Here is a 13,045-nt window from a genome sequence, read left to right as displayed (position 1 = left end):
TCACCTTTTCAACCTCCAGCTGCTGGCGGCTTTCCTTGCACAGGGGTCTGGCCGTGCTGGTGGTGGCAGCGGGTGCCCAAGGAGCAGGGGGGCTTCACATCTTTTGTCCTCGCTGCCCACCCTCCTCGAGTCAGGAGCAGGGGAGCAGTTCAAGCGCTCAGCAAGCTGCGGAGCTGCAGCTTTGACCGCCCGTGCAGTCAGCTCCCATCAGAGCTGTTGCAGAGGGAGGTCTCCTGTCCGCAAGGAAGCATGGGCCCTGGTTGCCATTCCCGGCTCACCTGGTGCCAGGGAGCCCCGCTGCCCTTTCCTGGCACCTGCCAAAGGGGCTGGGGACAAGCCTTGGCTCTGCAGAACATGCAGGGCAGCGTGTTCAGCCCATCTCCCAGTCCTGCACTGGGGGGGGGGCGGTCTTCAGCGTGGGCCCTGGGAACAGCGGTACGGGGAGGGACATGGACACTGCGTGATCCTGGGTGGGCTTGACAGCTTTACTGGCACCCCAAGATCTGCAAAGGGACCCTGCCGTGACCACAGCCCCCAGCTCTCCCCAGGAGCCTTGCCCCAGCAGCACAGGGCTGCTCCCATGCAGCAGGCATAGAGCAAGGAAGACACCCATCCTACAGCCGCTTTTCTTTTATTCAGAGGTTACAAGATGCAAGGAGCAGGACCTGTGCACCATGTGCCGTTGGCTTGCTCTGCCATGCCCCTCCATGTGCCAGGCAGGCAGAGAGGAGGGGGACTGGCAGAGGCAGACACCCCCAGGCTGGTTCCCCCATTGCCCGCAGGGTTTTCTGTGCAGCCTTTGCGACAGGCACCATTTCTGCTGCGGTGGCTTTGCCCTGCCAGCCATGAGCAAGCATTACGGGAGAGGGATGTCTCCAATGGGACAAGAACTGGGACCACTGAGCAGAACCCGCTCCATCACTCCCCAGGAGAGACCCTGGCTTGGCCCTACACCCGTCTCCAAAGGGGATCAAAACTCATATGGGGACACAAAGGCTGTGACCTTGAAGATGTGCTTGCCCAGGAGGACCTTGCGGGAGAATTCACTCATCTCCAGCTCCACCTCCAGCGTGGCTGGCCCCACCACAGGGGTGGTGAGCACCAGCTCTCCCGTCTGCCGGTCAGAGCGCCGCACGGTGAAGACGCCCTGGCCCCGGCCGCCCATGATTGCGAAACGCAGGCTGTCGCCCAGGAATCGGGTGGTGGACATCTTGAAGAGGACACGGGGCACAGTGCGGTTGGCCTGGAGCGGCAGGTAGTGGAAGGAGATGGAGGTGGCGGCCAGGCGGCAGGCTCGGCTCTCCATGGGGCAGGGGTTCCTCTCGCACTGGCTGCCAGGAGAGAAGGGGTGCCACCGCTCAGTGCCGTGGTTTGGCTCTCGGGGAGCTGCTCACATCCTTGCAAACAAGCCGAACATGCACCACAGGCACCATCTCCAGCCCCACCACCGGTCCTGTGGCAGAGCAACCCAAGAGAGCCACATCCGAGTGTGCCTGGCATCGGATCTCTGTCTCATCCCTGCCTCTGCCAGGGAAACGCCATGCCTTGCAGGGACGCAGCTCTGGGCCACGCTCCGAGGCTGGGACCAGGGGTACCACGGTCCCGGCTGGAGGCCAGGGATGGGGCCAGGCTCAGCTGTGCCTCCCGCAGAGGAACTTGTCTGGAGGAGGGATGCTCCTCCACTTGGGTGGCTTGTGCTTGGCCACAAAGCAGTTTAGTCTCAAGAGCGGGACCAGGGGGGGTTTTGCCTGATGGATGGCAGCCGACGGCACTGCGTGGATGTGCAGTGGAGGGGAAACAGCATCGTTCCCCCCAGGCTGGGGCTCTGGGGGGGTGGGGTGCTGGATAAAGCTGGGGTGCTCCCACCCGCAACCCCAGCCACCGGCATCCCGAGACCATCAGGGAGTGTGCCGAGCACACCCGGGCACCCCACATGGCAATTTGCTACCAGTGCTGGCTGGCACTCTCCCCGCCACCTCTGGGTCACACGATATGGTCCCCAGGGCACCGCAGGACCCATCACCTGGGGAAGAGGCCATGATGCAGCCCAAGCCACACGCAGTACTCACAAGGCGGAGGTCTTGACGTAGCTGGTGTTGTGGCGTGGTGGGGGGCACTTGGGGCGCACGCAGCGGTGGCCCCCGAAGGTGTTGATGCAGAGGTCACCCTGGGTGCAGTTGTGCTGCTTCCCGGCGCACTCGTTTACGTCTGCGGTGGTGACACGGAGTGAGCGGGGCTGTCCCTGCTGCTCCCTGCTGCACCCACGGGGTGCTCCCTGCCCTGCACCCACCGCTCTTACCCTCACAGGCATTGCGGTCGGCGTGGAGCAGGTAGCCGGGGGGGCAGAGGCAGCGGTAGGAGCCGGGGAGGTTGAGGCAGTCGTGGAGGCAAAGCCGGGTCTGGGGGCTGGACTGGAAGAGCTGGCACTCATCCACATCTGGGGAGACAGAGCGGGGCATGGCCAGGGGTCCTGTTGCCACTGAGCCTCGGTTTGCCCGCCCTCCGTGCCATCGTCATCTCCCTTTTACCGTGGCACACGCCGCCGGCTCGCATCTGGAAGCCGGTGTCGCAGCTGCAGCGCCGGGAGCCCAGGCGGCCCTCGGCACAGCGGGGCTGGCGGCTGAAGGAGGCATTGCTCAGTGTCACCCAGTCTGCGGGGGAGAGCGGGTGTCACTGCTGGGCTCGGGGGAACAGGGAGATTGGTGGGGGCTGAGTTCCTGGGGGACTGCCAGGGAAGGGGGAGACGGGCGCAGCGTGGCCGGGTGCTGTCTCCGTGGGCATCCCGGTCCTCCGCAGCCCAAACCCGGGCACCTACAGGCATAGATGGGGCTCTGGCAGCTGGGGCCTGACCAGCCGCGGGGGCAGAGGCACGTGTAGCTCTGGTTGCCATCCACGCAGGTCCCGCTGTTGGCGCACGGGTTGCTGGAGCAGTCATCAATACCTAGGGAGAAGGAGCTCATGAACACCAGCTGGAGAAGCGCATCCTCGCCCCATCCTGCTGCCCAGCCTCGGTGCCCATTGCTGCAGCCTCTGGGCTGCTCTCCCTGCAGCCAGGGGAGCAAAACGATGGGACCCTGCGGCTCGGGGCGACGGAGAAGCCCCCAGGCTGGGCGGAGCCCGCACCACCCCAACCCAGATCCACTTCACTTTTGCAGAAGGGCTGGGTGCCACTCCATGTGCGGTCGTGCCGGCAGGCGCGCGTCTCCGAGCCCACCAGCCGGAAGCCGGCGTCGCAGACAAAGTGAACATCGTGGCCCACCCGCATGCTCCGGCCCAGCATCCGTCCGTTCAGGGGCACCGCTGGCTGCGGACAGGTCTCTGTGGACAGGCAGACATGAGTGAGGATGGACATTCCCAGCCTGGAGCTGACTCCAGCCCTGGCAAGGAGCTGGGAGTCCCTTGCCCAGGCTGTTCGCTGGGGGTCCAAGGGTCAGAGCCAGCCCCGTGGGGATGTCACCCCCATGGCAGTGACCTGGCTGGGGTTACCGTTGCGTTTGGTGGCCCGTGTCTGGAGGCGGCTCTGGAGGACGGAGAGCTGCTGCCGGAGACCGCGTGCGCCCCGCAGTTGAGCAGCCTCCTGCGCCGCCAGCAGCTTCTGCATCTGCCGCACCGCCCCGAGCGCCTGCTGCTGGCTCAGGCACTCCTGGGGGGACACAAGGACATCCCCATCACCCACTGGGCTCCCCTGCCACCCTGCTGCAGCCCAGGGGGGGCCCTCCCAAGCAGGCAGCGTATTTGGGGTTAGTTTGGATGCCTTGTCCTGGGCAGAGCCGCTACCTTCCCATCCCACTGCAGGGTCTGCCCCTGCCTCCGTATCTGCTCCAGCCTCAGCCCTTCCGCCCGGTCCTGCCCCGGCACTGGGATGCTGAGGAGCCGTTCGGATGCCCTGGGCACATTTAGCACCCTCTCCCCACTGCAGGGGAAGAGCCCCATGACTGTCCCCCTTGGCCCTGCGCAGCCCCGCGGGTGCCATGGCCATGTTGTACCCTCCACCCCGGGGCGGTGCCGGGACGCTGGGGTGCCCGAGGTGGGTGCTGAGGGGTCTGCAAGGGGGCTGGAGGGAGGGCGTGAGGGTCCTTACCTGGGCACTGCCGAGGGGCAGCTGCAGGATGCCCAGGGCCAGCCAGGCTGGCAGCGGGACGAGCATCATGCCGGGGCTGGCTCCGGCCGCGCAGGCTGCAGGGATGAGACGCCGGCACTCTGGTTCTGCCCCGCTCGCTCACAGCCGCGCTCCTGCGCTCGCCAGGATTTATCTGCGGCGCGTGCCCATGTGTTTGTTGGTTTTTCCCCTGGCCGAGGCCGAGCCGTAGGAAAGTTTCCCCTTGGCACTGACGCCAGCCTCTCCCTTCCCTTCCCTCTCTGCACATCAGAGGCTTTGGGGCCTTTCATGTCACAGGGCCAGCAGATGCCGGGGCCAGGCGGTGGCTGTCACGGCACTTGCTGCAGCACCGGTGGTGCCGGGCTCCCCCATGGCCAGCCACAGCTCTGGGGCTCCCGGCACGCGGGGGTGCAGGGTGAAGCTAATCCCTTGCGTTTGCTAAGCGTGGGAAAGTCTCCCGGGAGAAAGTATGGCTTTGGGGTCGGCACCAGGGTCTGCCTCTCCAGTGGGGCTGGGGCTGCTGAGGACGGCAGGCCGGCAGCACCGCAGACTCACCGGCCTCGGCACGGCTTTGCTGGGGTGAGCTCAGCCACGGCTGGAGCTTAGAGGGGGACCCCAAGGCTCTGCTGCAGCCTAGAGTTGGGGTACAGGTTGGCATTACTGTCAGCATTAACATTAGGGTCAGGGTTAATGTTAGGGTCAGCATTAGGGTTAGGGTTAGCATTAGGGTTAGGGTTGGGGTTAGGGTTGGGGTTAGGGTTAGCGTTAGGACTGGTGCCAAGGGCCCAGGTCCATATGAACAGGAGGGTTCGGATGAGGGTTGGGGTTGGCATTAGCACGAGGGCTGGGGTTCAGGCCAGGGTTCGGGTTAGGCTGGTGGCGAGGGAACTGAAGGCATTCAGAGCTGGATTTATCTGACATCCAGCTCAGCCCCGATAACGGGCAAGGTGGGATGCTGCCGCTCCCTCCCGCCCGTGATAACCCAGACGAAGGGGTATGGCAACATGTGCCTGTCCCCCAGCCACCCCCGAGCAGGGATGTCTGCAGCTCACATGTCTGCCCTGTGCCAGGGGAGCACCCCCAGCCCCCCAGCATGGGTGCTGGGAGCCCTGCACTGGGGCAGAGCCATTGGGGTGCTGCTGAGCCCCCTGAGCAGCGTGGGATCCGGGACCCCTGCCTGACCCTGAGTGCCTGCTGCGACGTGCCCCCTGCACCCGGCATCTCTCCCGCCACCGGCCCCCCGGCCCTCGCATCCTCCCACCCTGTAACCACGCTGCCCAGCTCGCCGGAGCGGGTATTTGGCTTCATGCCCGTGGTGGTGTGTGTTACCTCCCCGGCATGTTTAATTCATGGGGCAGAAGGAAGGCCGGCAGCGGGGGGCCCCTTAGCTGCCCCCAGCCCCTTGGCATCCAATCTCCCAGTGCCCCAAAGTGGGCGCCGCTTGGGACCCCCGCTCCTGCCTGCCTTCCCATCCCGACCCCGGCTCGGCGGCGGGGCTGGGGCAGAGCACGGGAGGCCAACCCCGCTGCGGGGCATCCCGGCAGGGCTGCAGCCCCGGGAGTTGTCTGCCGCGTTCGCGCCAGCGAGCAACTGTTTTGACAGAGCTATTACTCACCCGTCAAGCTTTTGTTCGAGCTGACCAGCGGTGCCTGTCTGGAGTCCTGAATAGGATCAAATCCTACAACCAGACACACACACGAGCACGCACAAGCGCGCAGGAGCGCGCGGCCGAGCTCGCCCCGACGCCAGGGCTGCTGCGGGGCGGCTCGTCTCGCTCGAATCCTCCCTCCGGAGCTGTGGGGGTCTGGTTCCCCCCCAACCCCAGGCACCTGCATGAAGCTCTTGGTGCTGCTGGTTTGCAACCTCCTGGCGTGGAGGGTGGGCGAGACGGGGTCGGATGCTCCGGAGAAGTTGTCCGCGCTGGCTCCGGGAGGTAACTGGGAGAGGGGCTGGGGGGTGTCTGCTGCCAGCAGCAAGGCTGGGGGGCAGCTGGTCTGGGGGGGGGGGTGTGCACCCTGAGCATCGTCCCCCAGGGCCAGGCCAGGCGGGCAGGGGGCTGGGTGGGCGATGGGCACCCAGGGATGGTAACGGGGGGCTTGGTGGGTGATGGGGGCTGGCGGTGGGATGGGATGGGGCTGGGAGGGGGGCATGGGGCTAGTGATGGGATGGAGCTGGTGATGGGATGGGGCTGGGGGGGTGCTGGGAGTGGTGATGGGATGGAGCTGGTGATGGGATGGGGCTGGGAGGGGGGTACTGGGGCTGGTGTTGGGGGCTAACGATGGGTCCAGCCCCGTGGGGTCTGGGTGCTGGCAGGACAGAGCTAGGGGGAGGGTGAGTGGGTACATTCCTGGCGGTCTCAGCCCACCCGTGCGAGAAGGGGGCTCAGCAGGCTGGACACCCCCCCCGGCCCCTGCCCCTTTTGTGCTCCCAGTCCAAAAGCGCTTTCTTCTCTCCCCTCGAATCTCCATGGAGACCCGGGTGCCTTCCCCGTATCCCCGGCTGCGGCTGGAACCTTTGGGGGGCAGCTGATCCCACGGCCCCCCGAATGTTCCGGTCGCATCCAGGGATGCGGGAAAGGCACTGGCACCCCACGGCCCCTTTGGCCCCATCCCCAGCCCCTGCTGTCCCCCCCCCTCAGCTCTCAGCATGAAGGAGACTTTCCTGGTGCTCTCGCTGCACAACAAGCTGAGGAGCAAAGTGCAGCCCCCCGCCGCCAACATGCAGAAGCTGGTGAGCCCCCCCAGTTTCCCCCCTCCTTGGATGTCCCATCCACCTCCCACCCCATGCCCAGGGACGGGGACAGTCCATGGGTGCCATGCAGTCGTTCGTTAACAAGCTAACGAAGCAGAAGAGCTGGCCGGCGTGGGGCCCCCGGGGAAGGAGATGCCACTGGCACCGCCAGACCGAGCGCACACCAAGGGCAGGGCTGTTCCCGCGGGGTCCCTTGTGGGGTCCCCTGTGCCCCTCTGATGTCCCCTGATCATCCCATACCTGTGCACACCAAGGGCAGGGCTGGTCCCTTGGGGTCCCCTGTAAGATCCCCCGTGTCCCGCGATGGCCCACTGGTGTCCCTCAATCACCCCACACCGCCGCACGCCAAGGGCAGGGCTGGTCCCTTGGGGTCCCCTGGGGGGGTCCCCCATTCCCCATGATGGCCCTGGATATCCCCCAGCCACCCCACACCTGCGCACACCAAGCGCAGGGCTGGTCCCCCTGGGGTCCCTTGCAGCATCCTCCATGTCGAACCACTGATGTCCCCCAATCGTCCCCTGGACTGACCCCCTTGGTGGTCCCCACATACTCCCTGGGCAGTTCCCCGCTGTCCTCAGCGTCCCTCCAACTGGGACTGTTCCTGGGGCCCCTCGGTGGCTTACGGCGCCGGCCGCTCCCCTGCAGGAGTGGAGCCAGGAGCTGGGGCGGCTGGCGGGGGCGCGGGCGGCCAGCTGCCTGGAGGGCCCCGCTCCGCCGCCGGCCCCACAGCTGGGCTGGAGCGAGGCCCTGCTGCCGGCGGGCACCGGGGGCTTCGGGGCCGTGCTGGAGCGCTGGTTCGCCGAGGGCCGACGCTACGACTACGGGACGGGGCGCTGCGCCGGCAATGCCACCTGCCGCCATTACACCCAGGTGGGCATGGGGGACACGGAGGGTTAGGGGGGGCATGGGGGGCCCAAGGAGGGGTGCAGAGGCCCGGGGACGGGGGTGACACATGCTCTCTCGCAGCTGGTGTGGGCCACGGCGGGGCAGCTGGGCTGCGGCCGGCACCTCTGCACCGGCGGCCATGGCCCCAGCGAGGCCTTCGCCTGCGCCTACTCCCCGGGGTAAGGGGTGCCGGGGGCGGGGCCTGCGTGGGAAGGGGCGGAGCTGAGTGCGGGGGTGTGGCCTTGGCATGAGTGGGCGGGGCTGGGAAGTGTGGGTGGGGTGTCAATGGAGGCAGGGATGTGCTGGCCCTGAGGTGGGCGGGGCTGGGGGAAGCCCTCCCCCCGGTGTGGGCGTGGTCTCCACAGGGGAGTGTCCGGGTGGGGGTGTGGGCTGGCCTATGGGGATGCGTGGAGAGGGGGTGGGGGCGGGGCCTTGCCCTGGCAGTGGGTGGGAGCTGAGACTGTGGGCGTGGCCTTGGGCTGGCAGCAGGTGGGGCTGGATGCTGTGGGCGGGGCTGTGTTCTGGAAGTGGGCAGGGCTGGGAAATGTGGGCGGGGGCCTTGTCCCAGAGAGGGGTGTGGCCTGGCTGTGTGGGCGGGGCATGGAGCTGGGCCAGGCGGGGCAGCCACCTCCACCCAGCTGCCTGCGGTGACAGGGGCAACTGGGAGGTGGCGGGGATGCCCGTCCTGCCCTACAAGCAGGGGCCTTGGTGCTCCCTCTGCACCGCCGGCCTCTCCGGCTGCTTTAAGTCCTGGGACCACGGCGGCGGGCTCTGCGGTGAGTCCCCGCGGTCCCCTCCCGGCTCCCCCGCGGCCCCCGGCCATGCCACAGCCCTTGATGCCCATGCCGCTGCTCCGCTGTGCCCAGAGGTGCCCAGGAACCCCTGTCGCATGAGCTGCAGGAACAGCGGGCGCCTCGACATGAGCAGCTGCCAGTGTGCCTGTCCCCCCGGCTACACGGGCAGGTACTGCCAAGGTGAGAGGGGCACCCACGCAACCCCTGCCTCCCCTCGCCTCTAGAGATGCATGTGCATGGCCACTGCAGTGCATGCGTGCAAAGGGTTGGTGTCGTGCATGCATGTGCATGGCCAGTGCAGCGCATGTATGCACAGGGTTGGTGCAGTGCATGTATGTGCATGGCCGGTGCAAACATAGGCATGCACAGGGTGGGTACAGTGCATGTATGTGCATGGCTGGTGCAAACATAGGCATGCACAGGGTTGGTGCAGTGCATGTATGTGCATGGCCGGTGCAACATAGGCATGCACAGGGTGGGTACAGTGCATGTATGTGCATGGCTGGTGCAACGTAGGCATGCACAGGGTTGGTGCAGTGCATGTATGTGCATGGCTGGTGCAACGTAGGCATGCACTGGGTGGGTGCAGTGCATGCATGTGCATGGACAGTGCACTGCCTGCGTGTGCAGAGTCAGTGCACTGCATGCATGTACATGGCTGGTGCAGCGTGTGCATGCACAGGGTCAGCGCAGTGCATGCACGCACAGGGTAGGTGCAGTGCATGTGTGTTCATGGACAGTGCAGTGCATGCATGTGCTGTGTTGGTGCAGCGCATGTGTGTGCATGGCCGGTGCAGGGCATGAGTGCACACGTCCAGTGCAGAGCATGCATGTGCATGGGTGGTGCAGTGCATGTGCGTGCAGTGTCGGTGCAGTGCGTGCAGGCACAGGGGCAGTGCAGTGCATGCATGGGCATGGCCGGTGCAGCATTCACAGTCTGCGCGGTGCCCACGTACACACACATGCGTGCACCGGGTCAGCTCAGTGCACGCGTGTGCCCGGCTGGTGCAGCGCGGGCAGCTCAGTGCAGCGCCCGGGTGTGCGGCGCACACTCAGCTGGGGCGGGGCAGGGGCCGCCGAGCCCCCCGCCTGCTAACGCAGCGCCTTGCCCGCAGTGAGGTGCAGCGGGCAGTGCCTCCATGGAAAGTTCAGGAAGGAGGAGTGCTCCTGCCTCTGCGACGTGGGCTACGGCGGCGCCGAGTGCGGCAGTGAGTCTGCGCCTGCCCGCGCGGCCGGGGGCGGCAGCTTCGGGGTCACGGCAGGGATCTGCAGGCAGGGACCCCCGCCGCGGGGCTAAGGGTCCTCCAGTGGGCCCAGCTCTGCCGACACAGGGACCCACCTGCGCCTGCCTGTGCCCCCAGCGAAGATTCAGTTCCCTTTCCACGCCTGCGACGTGAGGATAGACGGCGACTGCTTCATGGTGTCCCCCCGAGGCCGACACCTACTACGGAGCCAAAATAAAGTGCCAGGTGAGCCCCCGGGATGCTGCGGGCGTCCGTTGCAGCTGAAAAATGCCACCCCTGCTCGCAGCCCCCCCTGCGCATCTCTCCGCTGTCTGGCGCGGCTCTGGGCCACGTGTTCGGGGCTGACTCGCTCCCTTCCCCGCAGGAGAAAGGGGCGATGCTGGCCCAGATCAGAAACCAGAAGGTTCAGGATATCCTGGCTTTCTACCTCAGCCGCTTGGAGACCGGTAACAGGGTGACAGACACCGATTTCGAGACTGGGAATTTCTGGATCGGTGAGTGACAGCAGCGGGCAGAGTGCAGGGTGATTGGGGTGCGGGCGGCTGTGCCACCCCGCTTGACGTTCCCCTAGGTCTCACCTACAAGACGTCCAAGGCTTCCTTCCGCTGGGACGTGGGCGAGCCATCCTCCTTCACCAGCTTCGCTTTTGGGCAGCCGGACAACCAGGGGTAAGTGCCCGCTGGATCCAGAGGACACCCCACCTCTGAGCGGCATCACCGCCGTGCCACCGCGCTGGCCGGCCTCACCCCCCTCCCGCCGGCGCGCAGGTTTGGGAACTGCGTGGAGATGCAAGCGTCGGCTGCCTTCAACTGGAACGACCAGCGCTGCAAGACCCGAAACCGGTACATCTGCCAGTTTGGTGAGTGAGTGAGCGGCCGGGAGCCTTCCCACACCTTCCCAGGGGTGCCATGTCCCGGTGGTGCCAGCCTCTGGCTCTGCCGGGTCTGTGCCCCGCTGCCAGCCCTGCCCAGACCCCTGGGTCCTCCCTGGCGCGGGGAACACTGACTCTGCATCCCGTCGCAGCCCAGGAGCACATCTCCCTGTGGCAGCGGGACCCCTGAGCCGGCAGCTCCGGGCACCGGCCAGCGCTGGCTGCTGTGCCGAGCCCGTGGCTCAGGAGGACCCCGGTGCTGCGCCAAGCCCGGACCATGGCTCAGGAGGACCCGTCCCCAGCTCCCCTATGCAAGGGACGGGGGGCTGAGGGGACCCACGGCGCTGGGACCTGGCGAGAAGGGGCGCGTGCTCCATGTCAGCATCCCCGAAACAGCGTCTTCTTCTGCCCCTCACCTTCCTCTGTCACCATCACGCTGTGACAGCCCCCAGGGCAGGGAGATGCCCCCCGCAACGGCCGGGTCCAACAGCATCCTCCTCCTAAACTGGCAGCCGGGCTGTGTCCGGACCGTGATCCCTATGCGACGAGGGGCCAAGGGGGGCTTCTGGGGGGCGCAGACCTCGGCACGGCTCAGGGTGAGGGCTGAGCTCAGCTCTGAGCTGTCACCCCGACCTGGGTGGGAACCCCCCAGCCTGGCACCACGGGTTCCTCACCATCCCGGGTCCTTCATCATCACCCAGATCCTCACCATTATTCGGCCCCTCACCATCTGCCTGGTGGTTAATAAAGACCCTCTCTCCCTCGGGAAGAGCCATTTGTCTCCTTTTCCTCCCCCAGACCCACCAGACTCTCCCTGTGCCCTGGCCCACATCCTGTCCGTGCTGGGTGGTACCTCCAGCTCCGTCCCCGGAGCGGGTGCCGGGGTTGGAGGAGCCAGGACCAGCCCGGCTCCTGGCCCAGCTCGTGTCTCCAGCGCCCTGGGGGTGTTTTGGAGGGGTGGCGTTAGCCAAGAGTTGCTTCTTCCAGCCCTAGGACAGCCCCCAAGCCACGGCACCCAACAAGCTCACGGCCCCAACGCTGGTGGGTGTTGGGTGCCTCTGGAGGGGACACGCCACTGCCATCCCCGCTCCAGCGCAGGGCTGGGCTGGAAATTAAAATGTCCCCAGCCAGGGCATTGCGTGCCGGTTTTTTGTGCCCTGGCTCCGTGGAGGGAAGCCACGACCCCGCATCGCCGCCGGCAAGGCCGGGCTCACCGCTCTGGGATGAGCTGGGCAAATCCGGGGTGCAACCGGGCTGTCAGGCAGGAGCCAAGAGGTCGGAGGGGACCGGAGGCAGGAGGTGGGGAAGGAGCCCGGGGAGGATGAGGATGAGGATGGGGATGGGGATGGGGATGGGGATGGGGATGGGGAGGATGGGGATGGGGAGGATGGGGATGAGGATGGGGATGGGGAGGGTGGGGATGGGGAGGGTGGGGATGGGGGTGAGGATGGGGAGAGTGGGGATGGGGAGGATGGGAATGGGGATGATGAGGATGGGGAGGGTGGGGATGGGGGTGATGGGGATGGGGGGGATGGGGATGGGGATGATGGGGATGGGGGGGATGGGGAATGGGGGGAAGGATGGAGATGATGGGATGGGGATGAGGATGGGGATCATGGGGATGGGGATGTTAGGGATGGGGATGATGAGGATGGGGATGGGGGTGGGAATGAATGAGGATGGGGATGAGGATAGGGATGGGGATGATGAGGATGGGGATGATGGGGATGGGGATGAGGATGGGGATGGGGATGATGGGGATGATGGGGATGGGGATGAGGATGGGGATCATGGGGATGGGGATGATGGGGATGGGGATGGGGATGAGGATGGGGATGATGGGGATGGGGTTGGGAATGAGGATGGGGATGATGGGGATGGGGATGGGGATGGGAATGAGGATGGGGATGATGGGGATGGGGATGGGGATGGGAATGAGGATGGGGATGATGGGGATGAGGATGGGGATGATGGGGATGGGGATGACGGGGATGGGGATGACGGGGATGGTCCAGCACAGCAGCCACATCCGTACCGCTGCAGCCTGGGGGAAGGGAGAGCCCCAGGCCCGGCGCTGCCGTGCGCGCAGGCAGGGACAGGCAGCGATGCTGCAACAAAGCAGAGCTGCGCCCAGGGCGGGGGAAGGGGGCGCGGGCGGGGCGGGGCGGGGGCGGCGTGGTCCCCCCCCATCCCTCCGTGCCGCGATGGTGCGGCCCGCGGTCCCCCCCCTCCCCGGCCGGCGGTGGTAGGGCCCGGTGGCGGCGCGCTCGGGCCGGGGCTGCGGGGGCTGCGGGGCCGGGGCTGCCGGGGCCGCCGGGGCTGCGGGGGGATGACGCTCTTCGGCAGCGGGGACGCGGGCTGGAGATGTGAGTACCGACCCAGATCCGGCCCTCTGCCCCCA

At 66.7% G+C, this 13,045-nt stretch overlaps 3 protein-coding genes across 3 annotated transcripts in view; 2 read left to right on the top strand and 1 right to left on the bottom strand.

The window, feature by feature from the left end:
* Positions 1 to 970: 970 nt before the first annotated feature.
* LOC132318230 (fibulin-7-like) lies at positions 971 to 4,150 on the bottom strand. Its single transcript, XM_059824861.1, has 8 exons — positions 4,082 to 4,150; positions 3,487 to 3,643; positions 3,148 to 3,318; positions 2,816 to 2,941; positions 2,529 to 2,651; positions 2,300 to 2,437; positions 2,070 to 2,208; positions 971 to 1,331 (listed from the first exon to the last, which is right to left on the bottom strand). Exons 1-8 carry the CDS (start codon positions 4,148 to 4,150, stop codon positions 971 to 973), a joined length of 1,284 nt encoding a protein of 427 aa, XP_059680844.1.
* Positions 4,151 to 5,932: 1,782 nt separating this feature from the next.
* LOC132318229 (C-type lectin domain family 18 member A-like) lies at positions 5,933 to 10,834 on the top strand. The gene is given in 13 exon segments (XM_059824860.1): positions 5,933 to 6,032; positions 6,738 to 6,829; positions 7,496 to 7,720; positions 7,817 to 7,914; positions 8,390 to 8,511; positions 8,602 to 8,709; positions 9,645 to 9,737; positions 9,891 to 9,955; positions 9,957 to 9,998; positions 10,138 to 10,267; positions 10,345 to 10,441; positions 10,541 to 10,632; positions 10,797 to 10,834. Coding segments are annotated over 13 exon segments (1,302 nt in total).
* A 2,139-nt stretch (positions 10,835 to 12,973) lies between these two features.
* Positions 12,974 to 13,045, top strand: part of LOC132318283 (RNA-binding Raly-like protein) — a 6,651-nt gene continuing 6,579 nt past the window's right edge. Inside the window, exon 1 of the mRNA XM_059825062.1 lies at positions 12,974 to 13,010. Within this exon, the coding sequence (XP_059681045.1) occupies positions 12,974 to 13,010 (37 nt within the window). The remainder of the gene's footprint in view (positions 13,011 to 13,045) is intronic.

This window comes from Gavia stellata, chromosome 15, assembly GCF_030936135.1.
Source record: "Gavia stellata isolate bGavSte3 chromosome 15, bGavSte3.hap2, whole genome shotgun sequence".
In the NCBI taxonomy this organism is placed as follows: Eukaryota; Metazoa; Chordata; class Aves; order Gaviiformes; family Gaviidae; genus Gavia; species Gavia stellata.
This window is presented reverse-complemented; position numbering and strand designations above follow the sequence as displayed.